At 39.1% G+C, this 25645-nt stretch overlaps 1 protein-coding gene across 8 annotated transcripts in view; it reads right to left on the reverse strand.

The window, feature by feature from the left end:
* Window positions 1–1630: 1630 nt before the first annotated feature.
* Window positions 1631–25645, reverse strand: part of CEP63 (centrosomal protein 63) — a 74082-nt gene continuing 50067 nt past the window's right edge. For 4 of the 8 annotated variants that reach the window (XM_030873436.2, XM_030873429.3, XM_030873433.3 and 1 more), the window contains 9 exons: window positions 16018–16251; window positions 15610–15749; window positions 14678–14815; window positions 11944–12058; window positions 10872–11069; window positions 9100–9186; window positions 4993–5198; window positions 3936–4215; window positions 1631–2152 (listed from right to left, as the gene is read on the reverse strand). In XM_030873436.2, coding sequence (XP_030729296.1) covers window positions 1994–2152; window positions 3936–4215; window positions 4993–5198; window positions 9100–9186; window positions 10872–11069; window positions 11944–12058; window positions 14678–14815; window positions 15610–15749; window positions 16018–16251 — 1557 coding nt within the window. In that variant the 3' untranslated portion in view covers window positions 1631–1993. Of the gene's footprint in view, window positions 2153–3119; window positions 4216–4992; window positions 5199–9099; window positions 9187–10871; window positions 11070–11943; window positions 12059–14677; window positions 14816–15609; window positions 15750–16017; window positions 16252–25645 lie in introns of those variants that run through there. The other 4 variants (XM_060298589.2, XM_030873440.2, XR_009563828.2 and 1 more) reach the window with 3 other exon arrangements.

A 25645-nucleotide genomic window follows, 5' to 3' on the forward strand; every position in this document is an offset into this window, starting at 1 on the left:
GACACCAGGTAAACGGCAAGTGCAGCAACCCTCACAGGTTACAGCTGGCAGCACTCGAGAGGCAGAAAGGAGGCCAGCGCGGCTGGAGCACGAGGGAAGGACGATGATACCGCGGGTGATGGAGGCGGGCACCGGGTACTGAGGGCCTTGTAGGCGACGACAAGCAATTCAGATTTAAACTGAGAGCAGTAAGGAGCCTTTGAAGGCTTGACGGTGTTTAACTTACATTTCTAAAGGGTATCTCCGGAGGCGCTGTGGAGAATGAATTAGTGGGGTCAAGAGTAGGAGTCGTCGTACCAATTAGGAGGCTACTGCCAGAACCTAGGTGAGTGACTGGTCGGCAGCCGTGAGAAGGAGAGAAATGGTTGGACCTGAGATAGGCGGCAGCATGGAGAGGACCTCCCGATGGCTTGGATACAGACGTGTGGGTAGGAAAGAATTAAGTATAACTCCTAGCAATCGGCACACATGACGCTGTCCTGACACGGAACCTAAGCAAGAGGGAGAATCGAGAGTTCTCTCTTGGAAACATTCAACCTGAGATGCTTATCAGACATTCACGTGAAGCTATTCCATAAGCAGTTCAATATGTAAGGCAGCAGCTCTGGGGAGAGGTCAAGATCAGTTCTGAATGCAGGGGTCACTGGTCTACAGATGGTACTAAAAGCTTGAAGTTGAATGGAACAGTCTAGGAACAGTCTAGGGAAGAGCATGTTGAGTGAGAAAACCCACATGGAAGTCCTGGGGGGGGGGCTTTAGAAGAGGAAAAGCCACAAGAGTAGAATGAGATGGAGTGGCCAGTGGGCAGGAGTGTCAGGTCAAAGAAGCCAGGAGTGGAAGAGGGAGGGGCCAAGTGTGTGAAATGATGCTCAGGACTAAGGAGGTCACTGGCAACCTCTAGAGCAGGAGAGCAGTTTCAGGGAGGGAAGTGGGGATGGAGAAGGTTAGGAAGATGATGGGAACAGTCACTGCAGACAATTCTCACCAGAGGTGTCTGCGTGAAGGGGAGCAAATGTATGCAGCAGTAGATAGGGAGGATATGGAACCAAGGTTTTGTTTTGCTTTAAAGAAAGAATAACAGGATGTTTCCATGCTGACGGGAAAGATCCACCAAGAGGGTCAGATCACAGAAGCCCCATCCCTGGGGGCAAGAGCCCTACACCTCACCTTCTGGTCTCTAGTCGCACATTCCAGCTCCTCTGCTGGGTCTAATCGCATGATGCTCTTGTGCCGGTGTCCTTCAGGGCGGCCAAGTTCTAAGCTCTGCTCTTCTCTCTCCTTGCCCTCCTCCTCCTCAGCTCTCCGTGGCTTCAAATGCCCCTGCACCTTGAGAGCTCCGTCTCCCCTTTAAACCTCTCCTCAGAAATGCAGATACCAAGATTTCCACCGTGTGTCCCCAGGCACCCACACTAACCCAGCCCCAGGCTCCACCCCCACCTCTCTCCTCCCCCTGTGTTTTGAGCAAGAGAAGGCTTCCTGTCAAAGTCCTTCAGCCCCTTTACACACTTCGGCCCAACCTCACACATTACCAGCCCAGCTGGCTAATGAGAAGCAAAACCAGTACACCAACCTGGATCACTCTGAGTCCGAGATCCATGCTTCCACTACATACAATGCTACTGCTCTCAGAGGAAGTTCCTATAGTTACTTTATTTTCAACACGAATCATAAAATCTTTAGTTAGTCTACAGCTATGCACATTTAAGTCAGCATGAGAAAGTATCACTTTACGATAATAAATATTAACATGAGAAAAAGTCTAGCAAAGTGGTTTATTTACAAGTTATTGCTGGAAAAAGTCCTTCAAACAAACCAGTGCAGTGAAAACACCTTAGAGCTAATATCAGTTTCTCAGACTCCTCATGGCAGCTTTATTAGTACATCTCATCTTTATGGTGTCTGTATGTTCGGCCTTTCAAAGAGCCGCTACTTCACGATGACAGTAACTCTTCGGTGTTTATTTTTATTTCCAAGTTTGTGATTTTTTAAGAGGCTACTTTAGGGCTGTGAATTGTTTCACTGTCTTTTCACTCTCTCTTTTTAGTTCTTCAATATGCGCATCCAGGCGCTCTAGAATGTGATGAGACCTCAGTTCCTCCTCTTCCAAAAATCTTGTGGCTATTGAACCAAGAGGAGACAGAGGCAAGGGACGCTAGAAGAGAAACACATTTTGACACACATAAGTTGAATAGTATATTTCTAAGACACATTATTCATGATATTTTCTAACTAGCAATATTAAAAGGTGATGTTTTAAAAAATGCTTTCCTCTGAAAGCATTTGTATATCCTTCTATACCCCAGAAGAGAAATACTTAATGCCTATTACTTCAAACACACTTTTAAAATCTGAATGTTACTTTTGTTTTAAAGCATAGAAAAGCTACCTATAATAAATTGGATATCAGTTAAAATCAATACTTTCCTTCTTGCAAATTTTGAGTCCACAGTGCCTTATCTGAAACCACTGGTTTCAGAATTTAGATTTTAGAAAGGTCACATGTACCAAGTTCAGTCAATCCTCATTTGCAGTAGTTATTTTCTATGAAAGTCATCTCAAACACTGAATTAGTGAATATTGAAACACTGTTCTTATGGGAAACACACACACACACACACTTCACATAGACTATAATCCTAACTCCTAAAAACAACTCATCCAGTAGATTCTATTTTCTTTATTTTACAAAAGAGAAAACATGGTTGAGAGTGTTTAGTGACCTGCCCGAGGCCACCCCACTAAAGGGTGCCAGAGTTGGGGTTCAAACCCTGTTCAATGCCAGCATCTGAGCTTCTTGCACTGCACTGTGCTGTCCCCCAGGGGCTCCATCCTCTGGGTATCTCAGCTCAGCACAAGAGCTGAAACAAGAGGGCAAAGTGCCACCTTGACTGACCTCAGCTGGAAACATGCAAGTCCAGTGACTCAAATTTTGTGCACCTCTGCACACGTTCACGAATGACTGTGGAAGTGCTCATGAGTACTGCTCAGGGGTTACAGTTTAGTGAGTAGACGAATTCGCAAATACAGACTCATGAGGGGTCAGAGGTAACTCCCATAATCAAACACATTGATATTTCTGAAGTAAAATGCTAAATGGGATCAATAAAGTCTATACATACTATCACATCAGCTCAGTTCAGGCCAGGTGAGGTTTCAGCGCCAAATAAGTTTTGCTGACAAACTTAGGAAGAAAGTTAGTTGTCAGGACTTTTTTGGATTTCAGAAATACATATATTACATATATTTTGACAACTAAAAGAAAACCTTCCCACGGACTTGTTGGCACATTAAAAAGTCAAAAATACTGAACTTTCTCAGGTATACGACCACGGGAGGTTGATGGGAATGAATGGCCAGAGGCGAGTGCTTCAGCACAGAAGGTAAAGAAAAGATGGTGGAGTGGAGTCCTCACAGCAGCTGTGAGAACAAGGGGCCAGTCCACATGGAAAGGCAGCCTCTGACACCAGGGCCACCACTGTGTGGCACCCAGTCCATGTTCTAGACACGTCAGATGCAACTCCTTCCCCCGCCTCTACCCACCTCTTTCCCTTTCCAACCGTTCCTTTTCTCCTTCCCCACTGTCTATGCCCCAGGACTATCTTGGCAGGCAGAGATATTCCTTGAACCAATCATCCCAACACAAAATTGACCCTCTCTGAAAAAGGCAGCAATAGAATTTCCCATTCAGGCTAAAAAGAAATGAATACCTATAACTTATGTTATATTTCTTAAGATGCATTTTGAAAAGTAGTCGTGGACAACAGTGTCTTCACAAGCAAAACCTTAAGACAGAAATAATTGAGGATAACAAAGGCTGCTTAAGAGAGAGAACCAGTAAGGGGGGTGGGAGGGGGAATACTGCTCCACCTTAAAATAAAAAATAAAATCAAACTAAATAAACTTAATACACTAGTAAGCTCAGCAACTCTCCATACCGAATATATAAAGTCTTCTTGGTCATTTATACTTTCAGAAACAGTGTCAGAAAAATTGGTTTCATTTGTATCTAGCACTGAAGGCAAAGAGTGAGTTTTGCACAGAAAGTTAGAAGGCAGAGAGATGGTGGAGCAGCAAGGGCTGATCTGATGACTCGGCGGGGTGAGGCCCCAGGACACAGCCTCTACGCTATCCAACGCTTGTCCTTGCGTAGAATGAAGACCTGCTTTGTAGTGCTCAGCCTCCATCCCATCATGCTTGCGCTGGCCACTGGCTGGCCTGGATAGCAGATGAGAAAATCAAACAGATAAACATTGTAGCAACTTTCCTCTTTTAAAACATACTTGTTGTTGAAGTTCACTTAAACTCACAGGACCAGGCTAAGAAGGCTGTAATTTACCAAATGAGCAGCTGGCTCCGACCAGATGGTCCTTCCTTCACTCCGGCCCCAATCCCCGATCCCCACCGCCAGGCCCCCGCCCCCCACACACTTAGAATACAGCAAGGAAGATAAGCAAGCTGCCAGGGTGACCCCGTGTGGTTGGTGCTTAGGATAGAGGGAAGCACTGTGCAGAGAGAAGGCCCTTACCTTCATCTGGGGAAGAGGTGGGAGTGGGGGTGAGGGTGTCAGCAAAGGCTCCCGGTAGGAAAACGTGTAAACCGTACCGTAGGAGCTGAAGCCAGGTGGTTTTCCACTGAATGCTGACTTCTTAGGTAACAGTCTATCATTAGTTGACCAAAAATACAAAAGAAGCTTTTTACAAAAAGCCAACTTCTACTTCTTATGGGGCAAGTGGGGCTGGAGAGGTAGGAGGCGGCATGAGGAGGCTCAGTGGAATAGGCTGCCATTTACACCTACATCCAGAAGCCTCGATGAAAGTGCTTAGAACCCCTGCACCTCTTAACCTAACAGCTTTACTTGTGCACGGTGTACTTCAGGATTAAACAGAGTCCTTTGACGAAGGTTTAATTTCTGTAAATTGGAAATTATTCTCAAAGAAATGAGAATTATATTATAAAGATATATATTTTAAATAAACTATGAAGAAATTTTACTTGAACTCCATGTTCTTGAACTCAGGTACTCTGCTGTGTGTTGGTTTAAAGATCCTGTCCTGGTTTTTTTTGCAAATCTGAGTAGAAATCTCCAGCTGAGCTCTGGTATCCATCAAATCTTTCTGTAGTTGTTGATTTTCAGACACTAATTTATTTAATGCCTCAGTATAATTCTCCTGGAGGTCTGCTAGTGAAACCTCTTTTGCCTAATAAAAAAGAATACTAGAGTCACTTACTTTATACAAGAATAACTTGTAATCTGTGATACTGCTGTTGGAAAATTACTTTCAGCTATGACTAGTTAATCTATGGCTTTACTCAGGAAAAAGTGAAGATTTGGTTTTGGTCCCCTAAAAGAGAAACAACGTTCTGTTTCTTACAGTGGATAGGGGCAGAAAACAAGGAGCACAATGGGCTTCCCTGATGTGCCAAGGAATATCCAAGGAACTGGAGGAAAGCTGGAACTAGGATGGAAGAAAGCTACGGATGAGAATCAAAAACAGGGAAAAAGAAAGAAAATAGCAGCCATGGATTCTTCCTCAAGAAAGAGAACGTTGAGCTCAGTGAAATAAGTCAGAAAGAGAAATCCAGATACTGTATGTTATCACTTAGATGTGGAATCTAAAAAATAAAACCAACAAATGAATATTACAAAACAGAAACAGAACTAGTGGTTTACCAATGGGGAGAGGGGAGGGGGGGGACCAGATAGGGGTAGGGGTTTAAGAGGTACAAATGCATGTATATGTATAAATAAATAAGCCACAAGGATATATTGTACAGCACAGGGAATAAAGCCATTATTTTACAATAACTCTAAATGGGCTATAATCTATAAAAATACTGAATCATGTTGTACACTTTAATATAATATTGTAACTATACTATACAATTATACAACTACGCTTTAACTTAAAAACAAAGCTACTGATTAAAAAAAAAAAAGGAAAGAGAAGGTTGAATAGCCCCAGACACCTGTGGAAGAAAATCAAAAGACCTATTTCAAAGAAAGAAATTTGGACATAAGGCTCTGAAAAGGAATTCTGGCTGGCAGGGACAACTTTTAAATAAACAACTCTCTGGTCTTAAAGAGTTTTACGTAATGTTGGCACCTATTCTGGTATGTGAAATAAATTTGGACATGATAAGGCAGTATTCAAGGATAAGGTAGGTATGGCTACTCTGATCTGGTCTGAATTCTGTGATTATTTATTGTTCTTCAATTCTAGGTGTTTCCTGGTAATACAGTACCTAAAAAGACAGAGGTCTGGACCATTTTCTTCTAATGACAAAATATTTTCATTAGCATTCTGAAAAATTATGGTTATCTTCTTTGGAATTTAATTCGATGTTTAGCTTGGTCTTTTCTATAAAGAACTTTCCGAAAATAAGCTGGTAAACAGTGGTTTGACAAACAGAATGCACCTAGCAAAAAAATAAATCTTAAAATAAAACCATTTAACTATCTGTTCTAGCAGTGACAGTAAGTTACAAAATGCTAAAATCTCAAAAAAAAATTTGCAGGACATAGGAGTTAAACTATAAACTACTGTCAATTTTTATTTTTACTGTGGTAAATACTTTATCAGAGCTATTGCTTTTACTATTAAGATATTAGATACTTTTATTAAAACAGTTATTTAGCTAAAATATTCATTTGTAAAAGTAATATCACCTTCCTCCAAGGTAAAATGCAAAACGGCACTTTCTAATAATTGTTCTTAATACGTACACCATGTTTACACTGTGTGTAACTTCAAAACCAGAGGAAGTATAAACTGCTAACAGGATTCTCCCCCGCCAGAGTCTGATTTCTGATGTCATTTAAATATACTTTTTAAAAGAAGATAATGTTTGCTTTTGCCAGGCAGGCATCTTTTAATTTTTTCTCAAATTTATTATTTTACTATCAACAATTACAGATAAATGAATGTGGAAGGTAATATAAAAAGTGCATAGCAAGCACACACCTTGCTGTGTAAAGAAAGGACATTATCACCACTGTTAGATAGAGGTTTCAGGAGAAATTAAGCTGAACAGATTCTCTGGTCATAGTCTGGCTTACGCACCCCTGAGAGTTCCCAACTATTAAATATGAATAGGTAATCACTGCATAAGATAAGATTCTGTCAATCAGCTATTGCCAAATCCTGAGCCTTCTGAAGATTCTGTGGTGCAAATCAGATTGGTTCTAGGTTTTCTCCACCACTAGCTTAGTACTGGGTTAAATCAGGGCATATAAAGTCATTTTCCTCCCTCCTTCTCTTCTTCCCTTCTTCCCTCCCTCCCTCCCTTCCTTCCTTCCTTCCATCTTCCCCCTTACAAAATGTTTAGCTGTTGTCTCCTCTCCCACTTTTTCCATCCTTGTAGGTTTGTGCTTTAAAAAAAAAAAAAAAAATCCTTTCATTATAGTTTTAGAGGGATTTGGGGAGGGAGCAAGATTAGATGTGCACATTCATCTGCCACCTTAAATGATGGCATAATATTTCCTAGTATAGAAAGTCATGATTAACCATCCCTCTATAGATTAACATTTAGTTTTTTTCAAAATTTTGGATATTGCAAACAACACTGAAATGACCATTTTTATGCCTTTGCTCCTACAGGATGGGTTCTTTGGGAATGCAAACTGATACGACCTTTCTGGAAAACAATGATGATCAAAATCAGAAAAGCACATGACTCAGGACTTTATAGGCTACATGTATTTACATACAGTTTAATGGATATTGCTAAATGGCCCTCTAGAATAGCTATGTCAATTCACTTTCTCATTAACAGAGCACTGAAGAGCCTGTTCCTCTATATTCCTGCCAACACTGGCTATACTGGATTTAAAAAATCACTGTCAAGCCAATAAACAAAAGAATATTTATTTCTTTTGTTTTGATTATTAGAGGGGTGTAACTGCTTTTCTTCATTACTGGATTTTTGCATTACTTCTATGAATTATCTATTTATGTCCTTTACCCATTTTTCTACTGGATTCCAATCTTTTTATTATCTTTACAGGAAATCCTTATATATTAATATTTTATATTAACCTTTTATCTGTTAATAGATTGTTTTCCTCTAGTCTATTAGTCTTTTTTAATGGGGTCTTTTGTCATCCAGAAATTTTATATTTTTATGTTGTAAAATTCCTTATGTTGTAAAATTCTTTATGGTTTTGTGACGCTAAGAGAGTCTCACTCTCTCAAAATATTATAAAAATGGTCCCCCGTATTTTCTTTTAGCTGAAATAACGTATTCATGTAGTTTTTTGCATGTTCTGCCACCACAGCCTCCATAATCCATGAGTGTGGAACTAAAACTACTTAGGAGCAAACAGGGGCATTGTGTCACCATGAATCTTTGGAGGCACACACTCTCTGGAAATACAGAAAAAAATAATTTCTACAATCTCTGGGCATTTGACCTACATCAAGAAAAGATGGGTCAGATCAGATGGGTCATTTTGAAAATTACATAGATTTTATAACAAAATAGTTCAAGGAACATCCACACAGTTTATAACTCACTGTAGCTAATCATGTTCTCTGGTTTCACAGCAGTTTGTTTACATTTCTTATCCTCCCTACTAGATTACCCTCAACCTTGTAAAGGCAAGAATCTTACCTTAATTCATCTTTGTGTCCATTACATTGTCTAGTAAAATACTCTGAACATAAAAGATTCTAGACTATTTGATGAAATGAACTATATCTTGTAGAAAACCAAACTATTTAAAAGATCATATACTTTATAATGAAAAGATATTGTGAACACAATAATTTCAGTAATAATAATAACAGCATCAAACATTTATTGTATATTTACTAAATGCCAGACATTATGCTAAGCCCTTTACATACATTCTCCCTATTAAGAACACATTATGTATTTTATCACATACATAATATTTTTTTAAATCTTCCAATTGCTGGAGTGGAGAGTCATATTTTGCTCACTCCCATCACTGTCTTGACTTCTTTTCATTTGAGAAAGTTTTTGCAGAAGGATTGTTTCATAGTTTGATCTTAACTTTCTCTTTACAATATCAGTATTTACAAAGTGATTTCTTTAAAGGCTTGGATAGTAGAAAAACTTAAGTTTCTATTTATGTACCTCATGTAAACCCAATTCCAATTTCATCACCATTTCAGAAAGACGATGATTTTCTAACTTGAGTGACTCCAACTGAGCCAAAATCTCCTGAGAAGGGAAAAGCAAAAAACAAATAAATGTAACAAATAAATCAAGCGCATCTTATAAAATTTTTCCACATGTAATTTTCATTAGGCGAGGTCACATTCTTCATTCATATATACAAATACTTTCTGAAAGGTTGCTGAAAAGGTGTTTCAACATGAATTCATATGCATGCAATTAGAATACTATTCTAAGAAGATGAATCAGGCACTGGTAACCCCCAGCACTCCTCTTACTGGCCTCCACCTCCAGCATCATGTGGACTGCACTCCTTTCACAAGGCAGTAAAACTTATTTTCAGTCCTCATTCTCCTTAGCTTTTCTGCTTAGCCATTCCTACTTGAAAAGATTCCTTCCTTCCCTGCCTTCCTACTTCCTTTGTGAAAACTACCTGATTTCCTTCCTTATTGCTACTTTTCTTTTTAGCTCCATTCCAACACCTTTTTACCCTAAATGAGTAGATTCCTAAGTTTGGTGCAAGTCTCCCCTCTTCATACTCTATGCCTTCTCGCTATAATATCAGTCTCTCAGGGTTTCAAATGCCAACTTCATGCAAAGATTTCCACAACTAAATGTCTTACCTTGATTTTAATCTTGAACTCCAGGCCTTCTGTGGAACTGACTACTAGATATTTCCATATGGAAGTCCAGCCTTTATCTCAAACCAGTGTCCCAGCTTGCCCATTTTATGTACCCTTTATACAAACTCATTATCCTCCTCAAACCTGCTCCCTATCTTTTCTGTATTTCACTAAAGAGCATCACTTCCTATTCAGTTGCCCAAGCCAGAATCCTGAGTGACATCTTCTCCTAACTCTGTCTAACTCATTCTCCTGGTCCAATCAAATACAAAGCCCAGTCGATTTTCTCCAGAATGCATCCATTTCCCTCTGCCTCCCTGGCGCAGTGCTCGGGCCACAGTCTCACTGCTGTGACAGCATCCGAGTCTCTTTGCCTCCTCACTTATTCTCCACACGACAACCACAGAGACCTTGTACTCCTGCACAGGGTGGGCAGGCCCTTCAGGAGCAGGTCACTGCTTTCCAGTCTCATCCCTGACCACTCGCCCTGTCTGAACTCTGGTCTGTCACAGCGAACGTGGCACAGCCTTAATACACACCCTACACACCACAGAGAGGGTCTCTTCACTTGTCTCATCTACTCTCACCTCCCACCAATCTCCACTAGACCGCTTGTTAACCAGCCTACCCTTAGCCTGAAGAAGAGGGCTAATAAAAATTTACTAAATTAACTACTATGGAATATACCTTTAATAAATTGAATCTTCAAAAACAAACTTCAGGGGCTTCCCTGGTAGCACAGTTGTTGGGAATCCACCTGCCAATGCAGGGGACATGGGTTCGAGCCCTGGTCCGGGAAGATCTAACATGCCGCAGAGCAACTAAGCCCATGCGCCACAACTACTCAGCCTGAGCTCTAGAGCCCGCAAGCCACAACTACTGAGCCCGCGTGCCACAACTACTGAAGCCCACACGCCTAGAGCCTGTGCTCTGCAACAAGAGAAGCCACTGCAATGAGAAGCCCGCGCACTGCAATGAAGAGTAGCCCCCGCTCACCACAACTAGAGAAAGCCTGCACACAGCAACAAAGACACAATGCAGCCAAAAATAAATAAATAAATTTAAAAAACAAACTTCAAATAAAGAGAATTTTTGTTCTAGTTTCACCTTGTGCTCTACTGCTTTTTCTTCTGCCTTTTGCATCTCTGCTTTGAGTTGCTTCTCCATGTCACAGGAAGAACTTTTGGTGGAAGCAATAGTGATATCTCGCTGATGTAACTCTCGAGTTAGCTGGGAGATCTCCATCTTCATTCCCTCTAGTACAGAACTGTAACTCTGTTCAGCCTGCAAAATCTGTTCTTTCAACTACAAAGAAATAGAAGGCATTAAAAATTAAGAGAAGACATGTTAGATAGAAAAATATAATAATAAAGTAATTTTTACCTTACGTCAAGACATGAATTTTTCCCTGATTAAATCTGCAGAAAATTAGCAATTTACCAAGCTGCATATCTGTACTGAAGGTCAGGTGGTTATACCCACAATTACCTATTAGATTTCAAAACAGGGAGAGATGCCTTACTCAAATGCTGAGAACCAGTATCAAAGTCGAAGCCACATTGTTTAGAGGACAGCCCCTGTCACCTTCATTCTTTTTCTAGTTGCAAATCTAAAAATTTTGCTTATATAGTTTCCTGGTCCACAGAAGACAACAGAAAGGCAAGAGGAAGAAAGGGGCTAGAAGTAATCTCAAAGAAGTAATAAAAAATATGAGTCAACAAACAGGACAGCCAGGGCCCACTAACATAGAGACAAACTGCACACTTCAAATGCCAATGAGGGTATAACTACCCACAGCACAGAAGAGAATACACATCCATCACCACCTTTGGTCAGTAAGAAAATATTAAATGCCAGCTCATATAATATGTTCATGTGCTTGTGCAAGCAAGAAGGTGCGTAGCTTCTAGAAAACTTTTCATCAAGGCACATTTAAAATAACGTTGTAGAGTTCAAAGGGGCAGGCTTCAACTCTCTTGAAAATACTTACACGGCATCCCTGGGGATGACACAGAAAGACACTCTCCTAAGCACCTTCCAGGTACTCTCTACTCGTGAGCATCAAATGGCCTCTGGGTTACATTTTTCTCTCATTAAAAATAATTCCTGTAACCTCTCAACCCACAGCTCAGTCCATAAACACAAAGGGCTTTGCGATCCCAGGCATGCGGACCTTTACCTTCTTAATCTCTGCCCTGTACTCATTGTTATGCACTTCCATCTTCTTTAGTTCTTCATATTTTTCCATTAGCTCTTGGCTCAGCTGTTTACATGTCGTACTCACAGATTCCAAGCTGTATGACAAAATTAAGGTCACATATTTAAAATAAAACAAAACCCTGAAACCCACAAATTGAGTTATCTAACCTTACCTTCTTGATGTCCAAGAAATACCCTTAAACATCACCTCCCACCCCAAAATAAAACTCATTTCTGATTTCCTTATCACTGGAGGCAGCTAAATCCAATTCACACTTCTGGAGATACTTTTGAGTTCTGTGTTTACCTATATTCTTTCTCTCTGCTTAGAATATTACTGGTTACAAAATTCTCAAGATTATAGCAACTTAGGTAGTTTTTTTCTCTCTAGTTGTACAGGAGCTGCATCATAATCTCAGTCTTCACCAACTTAATTACAATCCCATCCTACACACAGCTGCCAAAAGAATCTTCTTCAAAGAGTTTCCAACTTGTCACCCTTACTTAAGAATCAATCACTCATCAGATACAAGAACCTCAGGGGCACCATACCTCTCTTATCTCACAGCTCATATCTACTAATAAAGTCTTTTTGCCGCTAAATTGCTAGGCTTTACTGTCTGCCATGTGCCATTTGCTAAGCCTGACTTCTTGTCTCTTCACACACCATCCCCTTGACCACACAGCACCTTCCCCTCCTACCAGGCAATGGATAGTCAACACCCTTTCAAGAGTCAGATCAACATTTACCTGGATAGAGCCACACTGACCCTCATTCCTTAATTACCTTAAAAACAGTCTATTTTCAATTGTTAGAGCTTGAATGTAGACATTTTCTAGAATTTTCACTTTAAATTGCTCTTAGGTCCTTTAATGTGCATATTATGTTTCTCGAACCACAAATTCTATGATTAAAATAATGTCTTTTACTTCTTACCTCCCTCTAACCTTGCCCACCATACCCTTATGCCCTGCATCATTTGGTTCCAGACTGTTCAATACAGGCTTAATAACTATCTAGGTTGTTTCACCCACACAGCCAACTTACCAGATAAGCTATCGTTCAAAAATACCATCTCTACAATACAACAACACAGAAACAATCACTTAAATTCCTACAGTTCCTGTTTCAGGGAATATTCTGTTCAAACTGAACAACACAAATAAGCTGTCTAAAAGGGTTCATTTTTCTACTTGCCTTTTGATACAGAAAAATAATTTTGAAAGTCTTTGTTTTACTACTGAACACTGGTATTTGTATCCATTTATTCCAACTTTACCTATTTCTAAAAATCCTAGAATGCTTATTTATTTGGTACTTAGAATGTGACTACAGTGTGTCAAACATTGAGGTAGAGCGAGAAGAAAATCAGATAATCTTGTCCTATCTACAGATGGGAAAATCGAGGCCTAAAGAGACTAAAGTGTACCAGGTCACAATGCAAGAGGCAGTGTGTCAGAAACAAGAGGCAAGCCTTCAGGGCCTGCTGAGAGCACAGCAAAACATGTAAAAGATCACTAAAAAGTCTATCAATGGAAAATCAGGATAAAAAATGTAAATATTAGTTCTAATGTCAATAAGAATACTAAGCTTTTACTTTATTCAATCTAAAGTATGCAAATATACCTCAGTAATGACAACTAAGAATATCTTAAGTATTCCAAGGTGAGAAAGAAATAAAGCAAAAACTCTGTGTGTGTATGCATGTATATTTAATATGTAAAGAAAATATTTAGTGGTTTGCAAAAACAGAAATAAAAGATATATTACTTAAAGATAGGACAAAAAACTTATTACTGCACTTAAAAGGGTAAAACAGCAATTTTTTGGTTATCTGTTTGCCTAAAGGCTAACAGTTTATTTATTTTATTTTTATCTTCTACACAGCAGAAAATACTACTTTACAAATGACCATGATTTACGTTTAAACAAAATATCAAACTCTTCCCAATCAGCAAGTTCAGCGGGATGATAAAAAAATTCACAGTATGGTGATACAAGTGAGCTGGGCATGGTATAGCATAAGTCAGGATTCAATCAACACACTAGGAAATATCAACAGCATTTCAGCACAGAAGGAAGGAGCACCATGTGTCCAGGGAGATCTTCCCAAGAGCAGCTCCAGTGATGTGGCTGGTAGAGGGGAAAGGCTGCCTAACTGAAGGCCTTCTGCACAGGAGAAATGTGAAGATGTACAGTCAGTCAATAGAGACACCTCTTTTGAAGAACTTGGTTTTAAAGGACAGCAGACAAATACAGAAAGAACTTGACAGGGGTATAGAATTAAAGGAGGATTTTCATTTTTTTCCCAAGATGAGGAATATTAAAACATATTTTATACTAGTGGAAATGATTTAGCAGAGATTAAAAACTTGATGATGTAAAAGAGAAAAGGAGAAGCTGTAGAATCAGTATGTAAGTGGAGTCTTAGGAGCACAGACATCATCCACTGATTCATTCACTCTAACAGATTAAGGACACAGACAGATTGCAGGCTGACTGGTAGGTTTGGTGGTAAGAATATTAGGAAGTTCTCCTTTAACTGAGATTTACAGTTCTCCTTTAATCTCAATGAAATGAGAAGTTAGGCCATTTGTGAATGATAGAGAGGAAAAAATTTTTTCACTTGTTATATTAGCTTACTTTATCAATATGATGATTGAAAATAGTTTCTAACAATTTGAGTGTTTCTGAAATGTATGTAATTACGTACCTGACTTCCAGACGAGTCACTTCTGCCTGCAGAAGTTCTTCACTAGTGTGGGTAAAATCCAGTCGGGAGAGCACATTCTCTAAGTCTCCCTGCTCTTGAGAGGCATACCTCCTTTCTGCCTGAGACTCCTCCAGTGACCTATGGGAAGACACAGAAGGACTGTTAAACACCTTGTATCTTTGCAAACAAAAGCAACACACAGCCAGTTCATATTTCCCAACTCTTTTTGGTAATGAAACTCTTCAGAACTCTTCAGTTTGTTTCCTGATTTACGAAAAAACAAAACAAAACAAAAAACTGGGCGAGTAAAGAGGCAGAGATGATGCTTCTAAAAAAGTCAGCAACAGTCTACTCCTTTCTCAACTGGGATTTGGCCTGTTTTTCAAGGGAAAAAGACAAAATGGCAAAATTCACCTTGTTGACACTTGATACCTTGAGTCAAAGAAACTGAAAAGTTATAGACAAAAACAGAAATGTGCACCAGACTTAAATTATAAACTTCAGAGCAACAATTCATACATAGAAGCAAAATTAACTTTAGGAATTTTTTAAAGGGCTATCTCAATAGCTGGCTTATTGATGATAAGCAGCTACTAAACATGACCTGTTCTACCAAGGAAGGGAGGCCTCCCAGGAGACGTAGACTATAATTCCTTTCACGTTTGCAGTTTTGGCAAGGGTATGGATTGACAAAAGGGTTCCTCACTTTCTAAACATCAGAGTCTCTTGGTTAGGGGACTCAAACTGTAGGCAGAAAAAACTAATCATACAATACTTTCTAAAGATATAAAAATTTAACTCAGAAATTAACACTGAATAAGAAAACCCATAATATGATCAAACACAAAATTATGACTATGCAATATTAAAAATGGTGCTTAATGCTAAACCACCCCGTGGCTAAGATTAATAATATTTAAGATTAAATATACCTTATGGTCTCTACTGTGTGTTGAGTGTCAGTTGCCTTTAATTTTGCTTGTAGCTTCTCCTTTTGTATTCTTGTCTCACACATGAAATTTTCTTGAGTCTGAAGAGCTGCCTTCAATTCTCTCTTTTCTTCTTGCAGAACCTGCAAAAATACTCAGAAAAAAAGTCAGATGTTATTAAATTTTTCTATTTCATGAGAAAACGTAGCCAGGGAATCAAACTGTAAGTTATCTAACAGGCACCATATTAATAAGGCCTGTTATTAATATCTGATCCTGTTATTAAATCAATATATATTGGCTACAGAGTAGGGAAGAAACCATAGATTTTGGAACCTAGTTCCAGGTTCATTAGTCTCTCTTAAAACACACATTTCCTCAGTTACAGTATATTACAATTTAAAAACATACCTCTAACAGTTTTTCAGATTCCCTCAATTTTTCTTCTTTTTGCTGCTGGTCTTGCATAATAGTCATATTGGTTCCAACCAAGTCATTGACCCTCATGGTGAGGCGCTCTATTTCCAACTCATTGGCACAGATGGTGTCATTGGCCCGCTCCAGCTTACTGCTCAGGTGCTGAATTTCCGATTGGCTGGACAGCTCCACAGACTCTAATTTTTGTTTCCGATTGGCAAGCTGAGCCTAGAAACACACAAATTAACAACTGGTAAAAGTGAAAAGGTAAAAGAATAATCAATGAATAAGGAAAACTAAAATGAAACTGAGTTTTACTTCCATAAATACATATAGCATTAGCTCATTAAAAATATATAATCCATTCATGATAAAAAAAATTTCCATGATAAAAACTAGGAATAGAGGGGAACTTTCTCAATTTGGTAAAGACGATCTACAGAAACCTTACAGCTAACATTATACTTAAAGGGGGGAAACTTGATACTTTCCCACTAAGATCAGGTACAAGGCAAGGATGTCTCCTCACACCACTCCTTTTCAGTGTCACACTGGATATCCTTGTCAATGCAATAAGGCAAGAAAAGGAAATAAAAGGTATACAGATCAGAAAAGAAGTCATAAAACTGTCTTTGTCCACAGATAACATGATCATCTATGTAGAAAATCTGAAAGAATCAACCAAAAAAAAAAAATCTCCTGGAGTTAGTAAGCAATTATAGCAAGGTTGCAGGATATAAGGTTAATATATAAAAGTCAATCACTTTCCTATATGTCAACAATAAACATGTGGAATTTAAATTAAAAACACAATACTATGGGCTTCCCTGGTGGCGCAGTGGTTGAGAGTCCACCTGCCGATGCAGGGGATACGGGTTCGTGCCCCAGTCTGGGAAGATCCCGCATGCCGCAGAGCGGCTGGGCCCATGAGCCATGGCCACTGAGCCTGCGCGTCCAGAGCCTGTGCTCCGCAACGGAGAGGTCACAACAGTGATAGGCCCGCATACTGCCAAAAAAAAAAAAAAAAAAACCCCACAATACTATTTATAGTAACACCTAAATAAATCACTTAAGTATAAATCTAACAAAATATGTACAAGATCTATATGAGCAAAACTACAAAACTCTGATGAATGAAATTTAAAAAACTAAATAAATGAGATATTCCATGTTCATGGAAAGAATCAATCCTGTCAAGATGTCAGTTCTTCCCAATATTATCTATGAATTCAACACAATCCCAATCAAAACATCAAGTTATTTTATGGATATCAACAAACTACAGTTTACATGCAGAGGCAAAGACTAAGAATAGCCAATACAATATCAAAAGAGAAGAACAAAGTTGGATGACTGATGTTACCTAACTTCAAGATTTACTATAAAGCTACAGTAATCAAAACAGTGTAGTACTGGCAAAAGAACAGACAAATAGATTACTGTAACAGAATACAGAGCCCAAAAATAGACCTTTATAAATATAGTCAACTGATCTTTGATAAAAGAGCAAAGATAGTCTCTTCAACAAATGGTGCTGGAATAACTGGACATCCACATGCAAAAAAATGAATCCAGACAAAGGCCTTACACTCTCCACAAAAATTAACTAAAATGGATCATAGACATAAATGTAAAATGAAAACTATAAAACTCTTAGAAGACAGCATAGGAGACAACATAGATGACTTTGGGGACAGTAGGAGATAGAGGACCTACTGAGGTAGGAGATAGATGGACCCCTGGGCTGGACAGCTGGTGTCTGCAAGTAAAGTAAAATTGAAGCTTTGTTCTCACCCAGCCACTCCAAGGACAAAGCTAGTGGCAAAAGCTGAGCTCTGCTGAAGTAAAAAGATGACCAGTCCTGAGGTCAAGGAAAACTTCCCTGTCTGCATATGTGCAGGAAGGCTCCTTGGGGGTCCAAAAGAGAGGGGGCACCACTCCATAATAAGTGTGGACATATCCCCACAGGCCTCTGCAGTGGGATCCATCTTTGCAAAAAGTTGCGCACGCATCTTGGGGAGGGTCCTAGGACCAGTCAGGTGTGAAAAAAGAAACAAGATAACTGGCCAAAGGTAAACAAAGACCTGGAAGAACTGTCCTACATAAAGGATTTAAATCAACTCTTTACTGCACTCCTCCTCATTAGACAGGACGCACATACTCTTTCTCTCTGGGTGTGTATTTATGCCTAACTTCTGACTTACTGCACTCCTCATTCAGGATGACCGCACTCCTCTCCTGGTGTGTATTTCTGCCTTGCTTCTGTCTTAAATAAACTGCTTCTCTGTGTGCTCTCCCACATGATATGCTGTTTCTCTAATAATAAACTTTGTACCTGTTTTTTACAGTTTTTGCCTCCTTGAAACATTCTTGCCTTCAATGGGGGTTACAGCCAGGGCACAATGCTTCTAGCCTCTAGTCCCTGGTGGTCTAGCAGCTAGGATTCCTGGTTTTCATCCAGACTACCTAGGTTCAATTCCTGGCCAGGAAACTAAGATCTCTCTTCAGGACCGCTCACCGCTATCTCTCCGAGATCAATATCTTTGTAGACACAACACCAAAGACACAATCCCTGAAAGAAATAACTGATAAGCTGAAATTCATTAAAATTGAAAACTTTTACTCTGTGAAAGACAATGTCAAGAGATTGAGAAGAAAAGCCAGGTCTGGGAGAAAATATTTGCAAAAGACACACCTGATAAAAGGACTGCTATATAACATATAAAAAGAACTCTTAAAATTCAACAAGAAAACAAACAACTCCATTAAAAAATAGGCCAAAGACTTGAATACAGATGGCAAACAAATATTATATATGAAAAGATGATCTATATCATATGTCACCAAGGAAACGCAAATTAAAACAACAATTACATATCTATTAGAATGGCCAAAATCTGGAACACTGATAATAGTAAATTCTGGCGAGGATAAGGAACAACAGGAACTCTCATTCATTGCTGGTGAGAATGCAAAATGTTACAGCCATTTTGGAAGACGGTCTGATGTTTTCTTACAAAACATATTCTTACCATATAATCCAGCAATTGTGTTTCTTCGCATTTACCCAAAGAAGTTTGAAAATGTATGTCCACACAAAAACCTGAATATGGATGTTTAAAGCAGTTTTATTCATAATTGCCAAAACTTGGAAGCAACCAAGTACGTGTGGGGATAAGTAAACTATGCTATAACCAGACAATGGAATATTATTCAATGCTAAAAAGAAATAAGCTATCAAGCCATGAAAACACATGAAGGAGTCTTAAACTCATATTACTAAGTGAAAGAAACCAGTCTGAAACGGCTACATACTGTATGATTCCAACTATACAACATTCTGGAAAAGGGAAAACAATAGAGAAAATAAAAAGATCAGTGATTATGGGGAGGGTAGGCAGGGGAGTGATGAATAGGCAGAGCACAGAGGAAATTTATGGCAGTGAAAATAATCTGTATGATATTATAATGATGGATATGTTTATGGATGGATGGAGAAGAGACGCTGCCTACCTACTGAAAAGACAGCTGCATTATTCTACCTACTTGTACAGAAGTTTAACTATATCCATGACTCATCATATAGGAAAACTGGATTTATCTCTTATTTAAAACATAGGAAAAAGGAACTATAGTGCCTTATTTTATTTCTTACAGAAGTGCAGAAATTAAAATTTTTTAAAAGTCACTAAATCACTTAAATTTCCAGGTCAAATTTTCCTCTCTCCCCACCGCCAAACATGTTTCATGTAGTTAATTATTGTGTTTTAACATTCTTTTCATGAAAATCACACACATTCCAATGATTCAAATTGACCACAAAAATGTTTACCTGTGTGAGGAAAGGAGTGGGGAGAAGAGAATTGTAGAATTTTGTTCCTTCAGGAAAAAGGTGTGTGGAGGGGAGGAAGGATTTGTTCTGTCATCAACTTTTGGACACTCCCTGAGCTAAAAGACTCAACTAAATATAGTGAATCTCAAAGTTTCCTTCTATGCTTTATCTACTGAGTTACATACCAATAAGACCATTTTAGCAACTGTCTCATGGACCTGCAGTACATAGCTCCTAGAACTTGGATGATTTTTTAGGCTATGTATTCCAGCTATACTGTTTTTTAGCTCCCAACTTTCTAGTTTTCAGAAATTTTAATCCAGCATCCTGAAAAGTACTTCATCTTCACACTGAAGATAGGCATAAATCATTTGTGTAAGTAAAACTTCCCTTATTCTAAATATTTTTAAAAGGTAAAGCAGGGCTCCCCTGGTGGCGCACTGGTTGAGAGTCCGCCTGCCGATGCAGGGGACACGGGTTCGTGCCCCGGTCCGGGAGGATCCCACATGCCGCGGAGCAGCTGGGCCCGTGAGCCATGGCCGCTGAGCCTGCGCGTCCGGAGCCTGTGCTCCGCAACGGGAGAGGCCACAACAGTGAGAGGCCCACGTACCGCAAAAAAAAAGGTAAAGCACACAATTTTATTTTTAGAAATTTAAGTGGAAATGTCTCTGGGAAATCTATCTGCTGTGGATTTAAGGATTTTATTGTGAATAGTACAGGGCCAAAATCCTATATTGTGGGCGCATAAAGTAGACGCTCAACAATGCCCATAAGCCAGAAAAAGGGTGGGAGGAGAAAGGCAAAGAGGCAGATAAATAGTGTTTATATAAATTACAGATCCAAGATTCCAGCACAAAGATTCAAAAAAATTTTATCAGATTCCTGCAACAGTGTGAAAAAAGAACATCAAATAGGTTTAAATGCACAAGAATAACTGCCAGGATGCAACTGTCTCCAAACTTTTAAAATACAATATAAACTACCCACCCCCAACAAGGGGAAATCTTACATAGAATTCTGTACAGAATATATAACTGAAGACATTGGATGAGGATGATAAGAAAGAGCCCAACATGCTGAACCTCCCCAACCCTACTTTAAACTGCACAGCAGCCCTGGGGCTTGACAGAACATAGCTAGAAAACCACTGTTCAACTGGACGCTCCGGATGAAAAACAATACATAACTGCAAAACACTAGCATTGTCTTTTTAACACTGTTAACAGCTATTTAACATTATTCAGTTCAGATCTGTGACCTTAAAGTAAACTGGTATTGACGTTACAGTTTAAGCTATAGTTTAACCAGCTGGCCAAGATTTGATACTTAAAAACTAAACAACTAGTTTTGCAGCATCAAGAACATAGCTTTCTTTTTTTTTTTTTAACATCTTTATTGGAGTATAATTGCTTTACGACGGTGTGTTAGTTTCTGCTGTATAATAAAGTGAATCTGCTATATCCACATATACCCTCCCTCTTGCATCTCCTTCCCAACCTCCCTATCCCACCCTCTAAGTGGTCTCAAAGCACCTAGCTGATCTCCCTGTGCTATGCGGCTGCTTCCCATTAGCTATCTATTTTACATTTGGTAGTGTATAGATGTCAATGCCACTCTCTCACTGCGTCACAGCTTACCATTCCCCCTCCCCATGTCAAGTCCATTCTCTATGTCTGTGTCTTTAATTCTGATCTGCCCCTATGTTCTTCAGAACCTTTTTTTTTTTTTTTTAGATTCCATATATATGTGTTAGCATTTCTCTTTCTGACTTACTTCAGTCTGTGTGACAGATTCTAGGTCCAACCACCTCACTACAAATAACTCAATTTTGTTTCTTTTTATGGCTGAGTAATATTGCGTTGTGTATATGTGCCACATCTTCTTTATCCATTCATCTGTCGATGGACACTGGGGATGCTTCCATGTCCTGGCTACTGTAAATAGTGCTGCAATGAACATTGTGGTACATGACTCTTTTTGAATTATGGTTTTTTCAGGGTATATGCCCAGTAGTGGGATTGCTGGGTCATACAGTAGTTCTATTTTTAGTTTTTTAAGGAACCTCCATACTGTTCTCCATAGTGGCTGTATCAATTTACATTCCCACCAACAGTGCAAGAGGGTTCCCTTTTCTCCACACCCTCTCCAGCATTTATTGTTTGTAGACTTTTTGATGATGGCCATTCTGACCGGTGTGACATGATACCTCGTGGTTTGGATTTGCACTTCTCTAATGATTAGTGATGTTGAGCATCCTTTCATGTGTTTGTGGGCAATCTGTATATCTTCTTTGGAGAAATGTCTATTTAGGTCTTCTGCCCATTTTTGGATTGGGTTGTTTGTTTTTTTGTTATTGAGCTGCATGAGCTGCTTGTATATTTTGGAGATTAATCCTTTGTCAGTTGCTTCGTTTGCAAATATTTTCTCCCATTCTGAGGGTAGCCTTTTCGTCTTGTTTATGGTTTCCTTTGCTGTGCAAAAGCTTTTAAGTTTCATTTGGTCCCATTTGTTTATTTTTGGTTTTATTTCCCTTTCTCTAGGAGGTGGGTCAAAAAGGATCTTGCTGTGATTTATGTCACAGAGTGTTCTGCCTATGTTTTCCTCTAAGAGTTTTATAGTGTCTGGCCTTACATTTAGGTCTCTAATCCATTTTGAGTTTATTTTTGTGTATGGTGTTAGGGAATGTTCTAATTTCATCCTTTTACATGTAGCTGTCCAGTTTTCCCAGCACCACTTATTGAAGAGGCTGTCTTTTCTCCATTGTATATTCTTGCTTCCTTTATCAAAGATAAGGTGACCACACGTGAGTGGGTTTATCTCTGGGCTTTCTATCCTGTTCCATTGATCTATATTTCTGTTTTTGTGCCAGTACCACACTGTCTTGATTACTGTAGCTTTGTAGTATAGTCTGAAGTCCGGGAGCCTGTTTCCTCCAGCTATGTTTTTCTTTCTCAAGATTGCTTTGGCTATTCGGGGTCTTTAGTGTTTTCATGCAAATTGTGAAATTTTTTGTTCTAGAAGAACATAACATAGGTTTATTTTTTTCTTTATGTTTTTAAACTGAAGTATAGTTGACATACAATATTATGTTAGTTTCAGGCTTACAACATAGTGATTCTACACATATACATTACATATTGATCTCCATGATAAGCCTAGTAGCCATATATCACTATACAAAGTTATTACAATATTATAGACTATATTCCCTATGCTGCACATTTCATCCCCATGACTTAATTATTTTATAACTGGAAGTCTGTACCTCTTAATTCCCTTAGCCTATTTTGCCCAACTCCCCAACCCCAAACCCATGGCAACTACAGTTGTTCTCTGTATCTATGAGTCTGTCTCTGTTTTGTTGTTTGTTTCGTCTTTTAGATTCCACATGTAAGTGAGGTCATATGGAATTTGTCTTTGTCTTATTTCACTTAGAGTAGTACTCTCTAGGTTCATCCATGTTGTTGCAAATGGTAAAAATTTCATTCTTTTTCATGACTAATATTCCACTGTATACATATACCACATCTTGTTTATCCATTCATCTATCACTGGGCACTTAAGTTGCTTCTATATCTTGGCTACTGTGAATAATGCTGCAATGAATAGAGGGGTGCATATATCTTTTTGATTTTTTTTGGGGGGGGAATGCCCAGAAGTGTAATTGCTAGGTCATATGGTAGTTCTATTTTTAATTTTTGAGCAATCTCCATGCTGCTCTCCGTAGTGGCTGCACCAATTTACATTCCCACCAACAGTGCTTGAGGGTTCCCTTTTCTCCACATCCTCACCAACACTTGTTATTTGTTACCTTTTTGATAATAGCCAGTCTGACAGGTGTGAGGTGGTATCTCAGTGTGGTTTTAATTTGCATTTCCTTGATGATTAGTGATGCTGAGCATCTTTTCTCATGTCTGTTGGCCATCTGTATGTCTTCTCTGGAAAAATGTCTATTCAGGTCCTCTGCCAATTTTTTACTCAAGTTGTTTTTTGATGTTGAGCTGTTTAAGTTCTTTGTATATTTTGGATATTAACTTCTTATCAAATAAATCATTTGCAAATATGTTCTCCCATTCAGTAGTCTACCTTTTCATTTTGTTGATAGTTTCCTTTGCTCTTCAAAGACATTTTAGTTTGATATAGTCCCACTTGTTTATCTTTGCTGTTGTTTTCCTTGCCTGAGGACACAGATCCAAAAGACTACTGCTAAGAACGATGTCAAAGAACATATTGCCTATGTTTTCTTCTAGGAGTTTTATGCTTTCAGGTCTCACATTTAAGTCTTTAATCCATTTTGAGTTTATTTTTGTACAGGGTATAAGAAAGTGATCCAGTTTCGTTCTTTTGCCTATAGATGTATAGTTTTCCCAACACCATTTACTGAAGAGACTGTCTTTTCCCCATTGTATATTCTTGGCTCCCTTGTCATAAATTAATTGACCATATAAGCGTGGGTTTATTTCTGGACTCTCTATTCTGGTGCATTGATCTATGTGTCTGTTTTTGTGCCAGTACCATATAGTTTTTGTTTTTGTTTTTGTTTTTTGCGGTACACGGGCCTCTCACTATTGTAGCCTCTCCCGTTGCGGAGCACAGGCTCCGGACACGCAGGCTCAGTGGCCATGGCTCACGGGCCCAGCTGCTCCATGGCATGTGGGATCCTCCCGGACCGGGGCACGAACCCGTGTCCCCTGCATCGGCAGGCGGACTATCAACCACTGCACCACCAGGGAAGCCCCACATAGTTTTGATTACTATAGACTTATAGTATAGTTTGAAATCAGGGAATATGACACCTCCAGCTTTACTCTTCTTTCTTAAGATTGCTTTAACTATTTGGGGTTTGGTTTTGTGTGTGTGTGGTTCTATACAAACTTTAGATTTATCTGTTCCAGTTCTGTGAAAAATGTCATTGGAATTTTGATAGGGACTGCACTGAATGTGTAGATTGCTTTAGGTGGTATGGCCATTCTAACAATATTTATTCTTCTAATCCATGAGTATCGTACATCTTTCCATTTATTTGTGTCATCTTCATCTTCAATTTCTTTCATAAACATCTTAATAGTTTTCAAAGTATATGTGTTTCACCTTTTTGGTTAAACTTACTCCTAGGTATTTTATACTTTTTGATGCACTTGTAAATGGGACTGAAGTCTTAATTTATCTTTCTGATAGTTCATCATTAGTATATAAAAAAGCAACAGATTTCTGTATATTGATTTTGTAGCCTCCAACTTTACTGAATTAATTAGTTTTTTTGTTTTTTTGTTTTTTTGCGGTACGTGGGCCTCTCACTGTTGTGGCCTCTCCCGTTGCGGAGCACAGGCTCCAGACGTGCAGGCTCAGCGGCCATGGCTCACGGGCCCAGCCACTCCGCGGCATGTGGGATCTTTCCGGACCGGGGCACAAACCCATGTCTCCTGCATCAGCAGGCGGACTCTCAACCACTACGCCACCAGGCAAGCCCTGAATTAATTAGCTTTAATAGTGTTTTTTGGTGGAGGCTTTAGTTTTCTATATATAATAACATACCATCTGCAAATAGTGACCGTTACTTCTTCCTTTCCAATTTGGATGCCTTTCATCTCTTTTCCTTGTCTGACTGCAATGCCTAGGACTTCTAGTATCATGCTGAATAAAAGTAGTGAGAATGGGCATCCTTGTCTTGTTCCTGATCTTAGAAGAAAGCTTTCAGCTTTTCACAGTTGAGTATTACGCTAGCTGTGGGTTTGTCAAATATGGCCTTTATTATATTGAGGTATGTTCCCTCTACACCGGCTTTCTTGA

The sequence above is a fragment of the Globicephala melas genome, chromosome 4 (genome assembly GCF_963455315.2).
Source record: "Globicephala melas chromosome 4, mGloMel1.2, whole genome shotgun sequence".
Lineage (NCBI taxonomy): Eukaryota > Metazoa > Chordata > Mammalia > Artiodactyla > Delphinidae > Globicephala > Globicephala melas.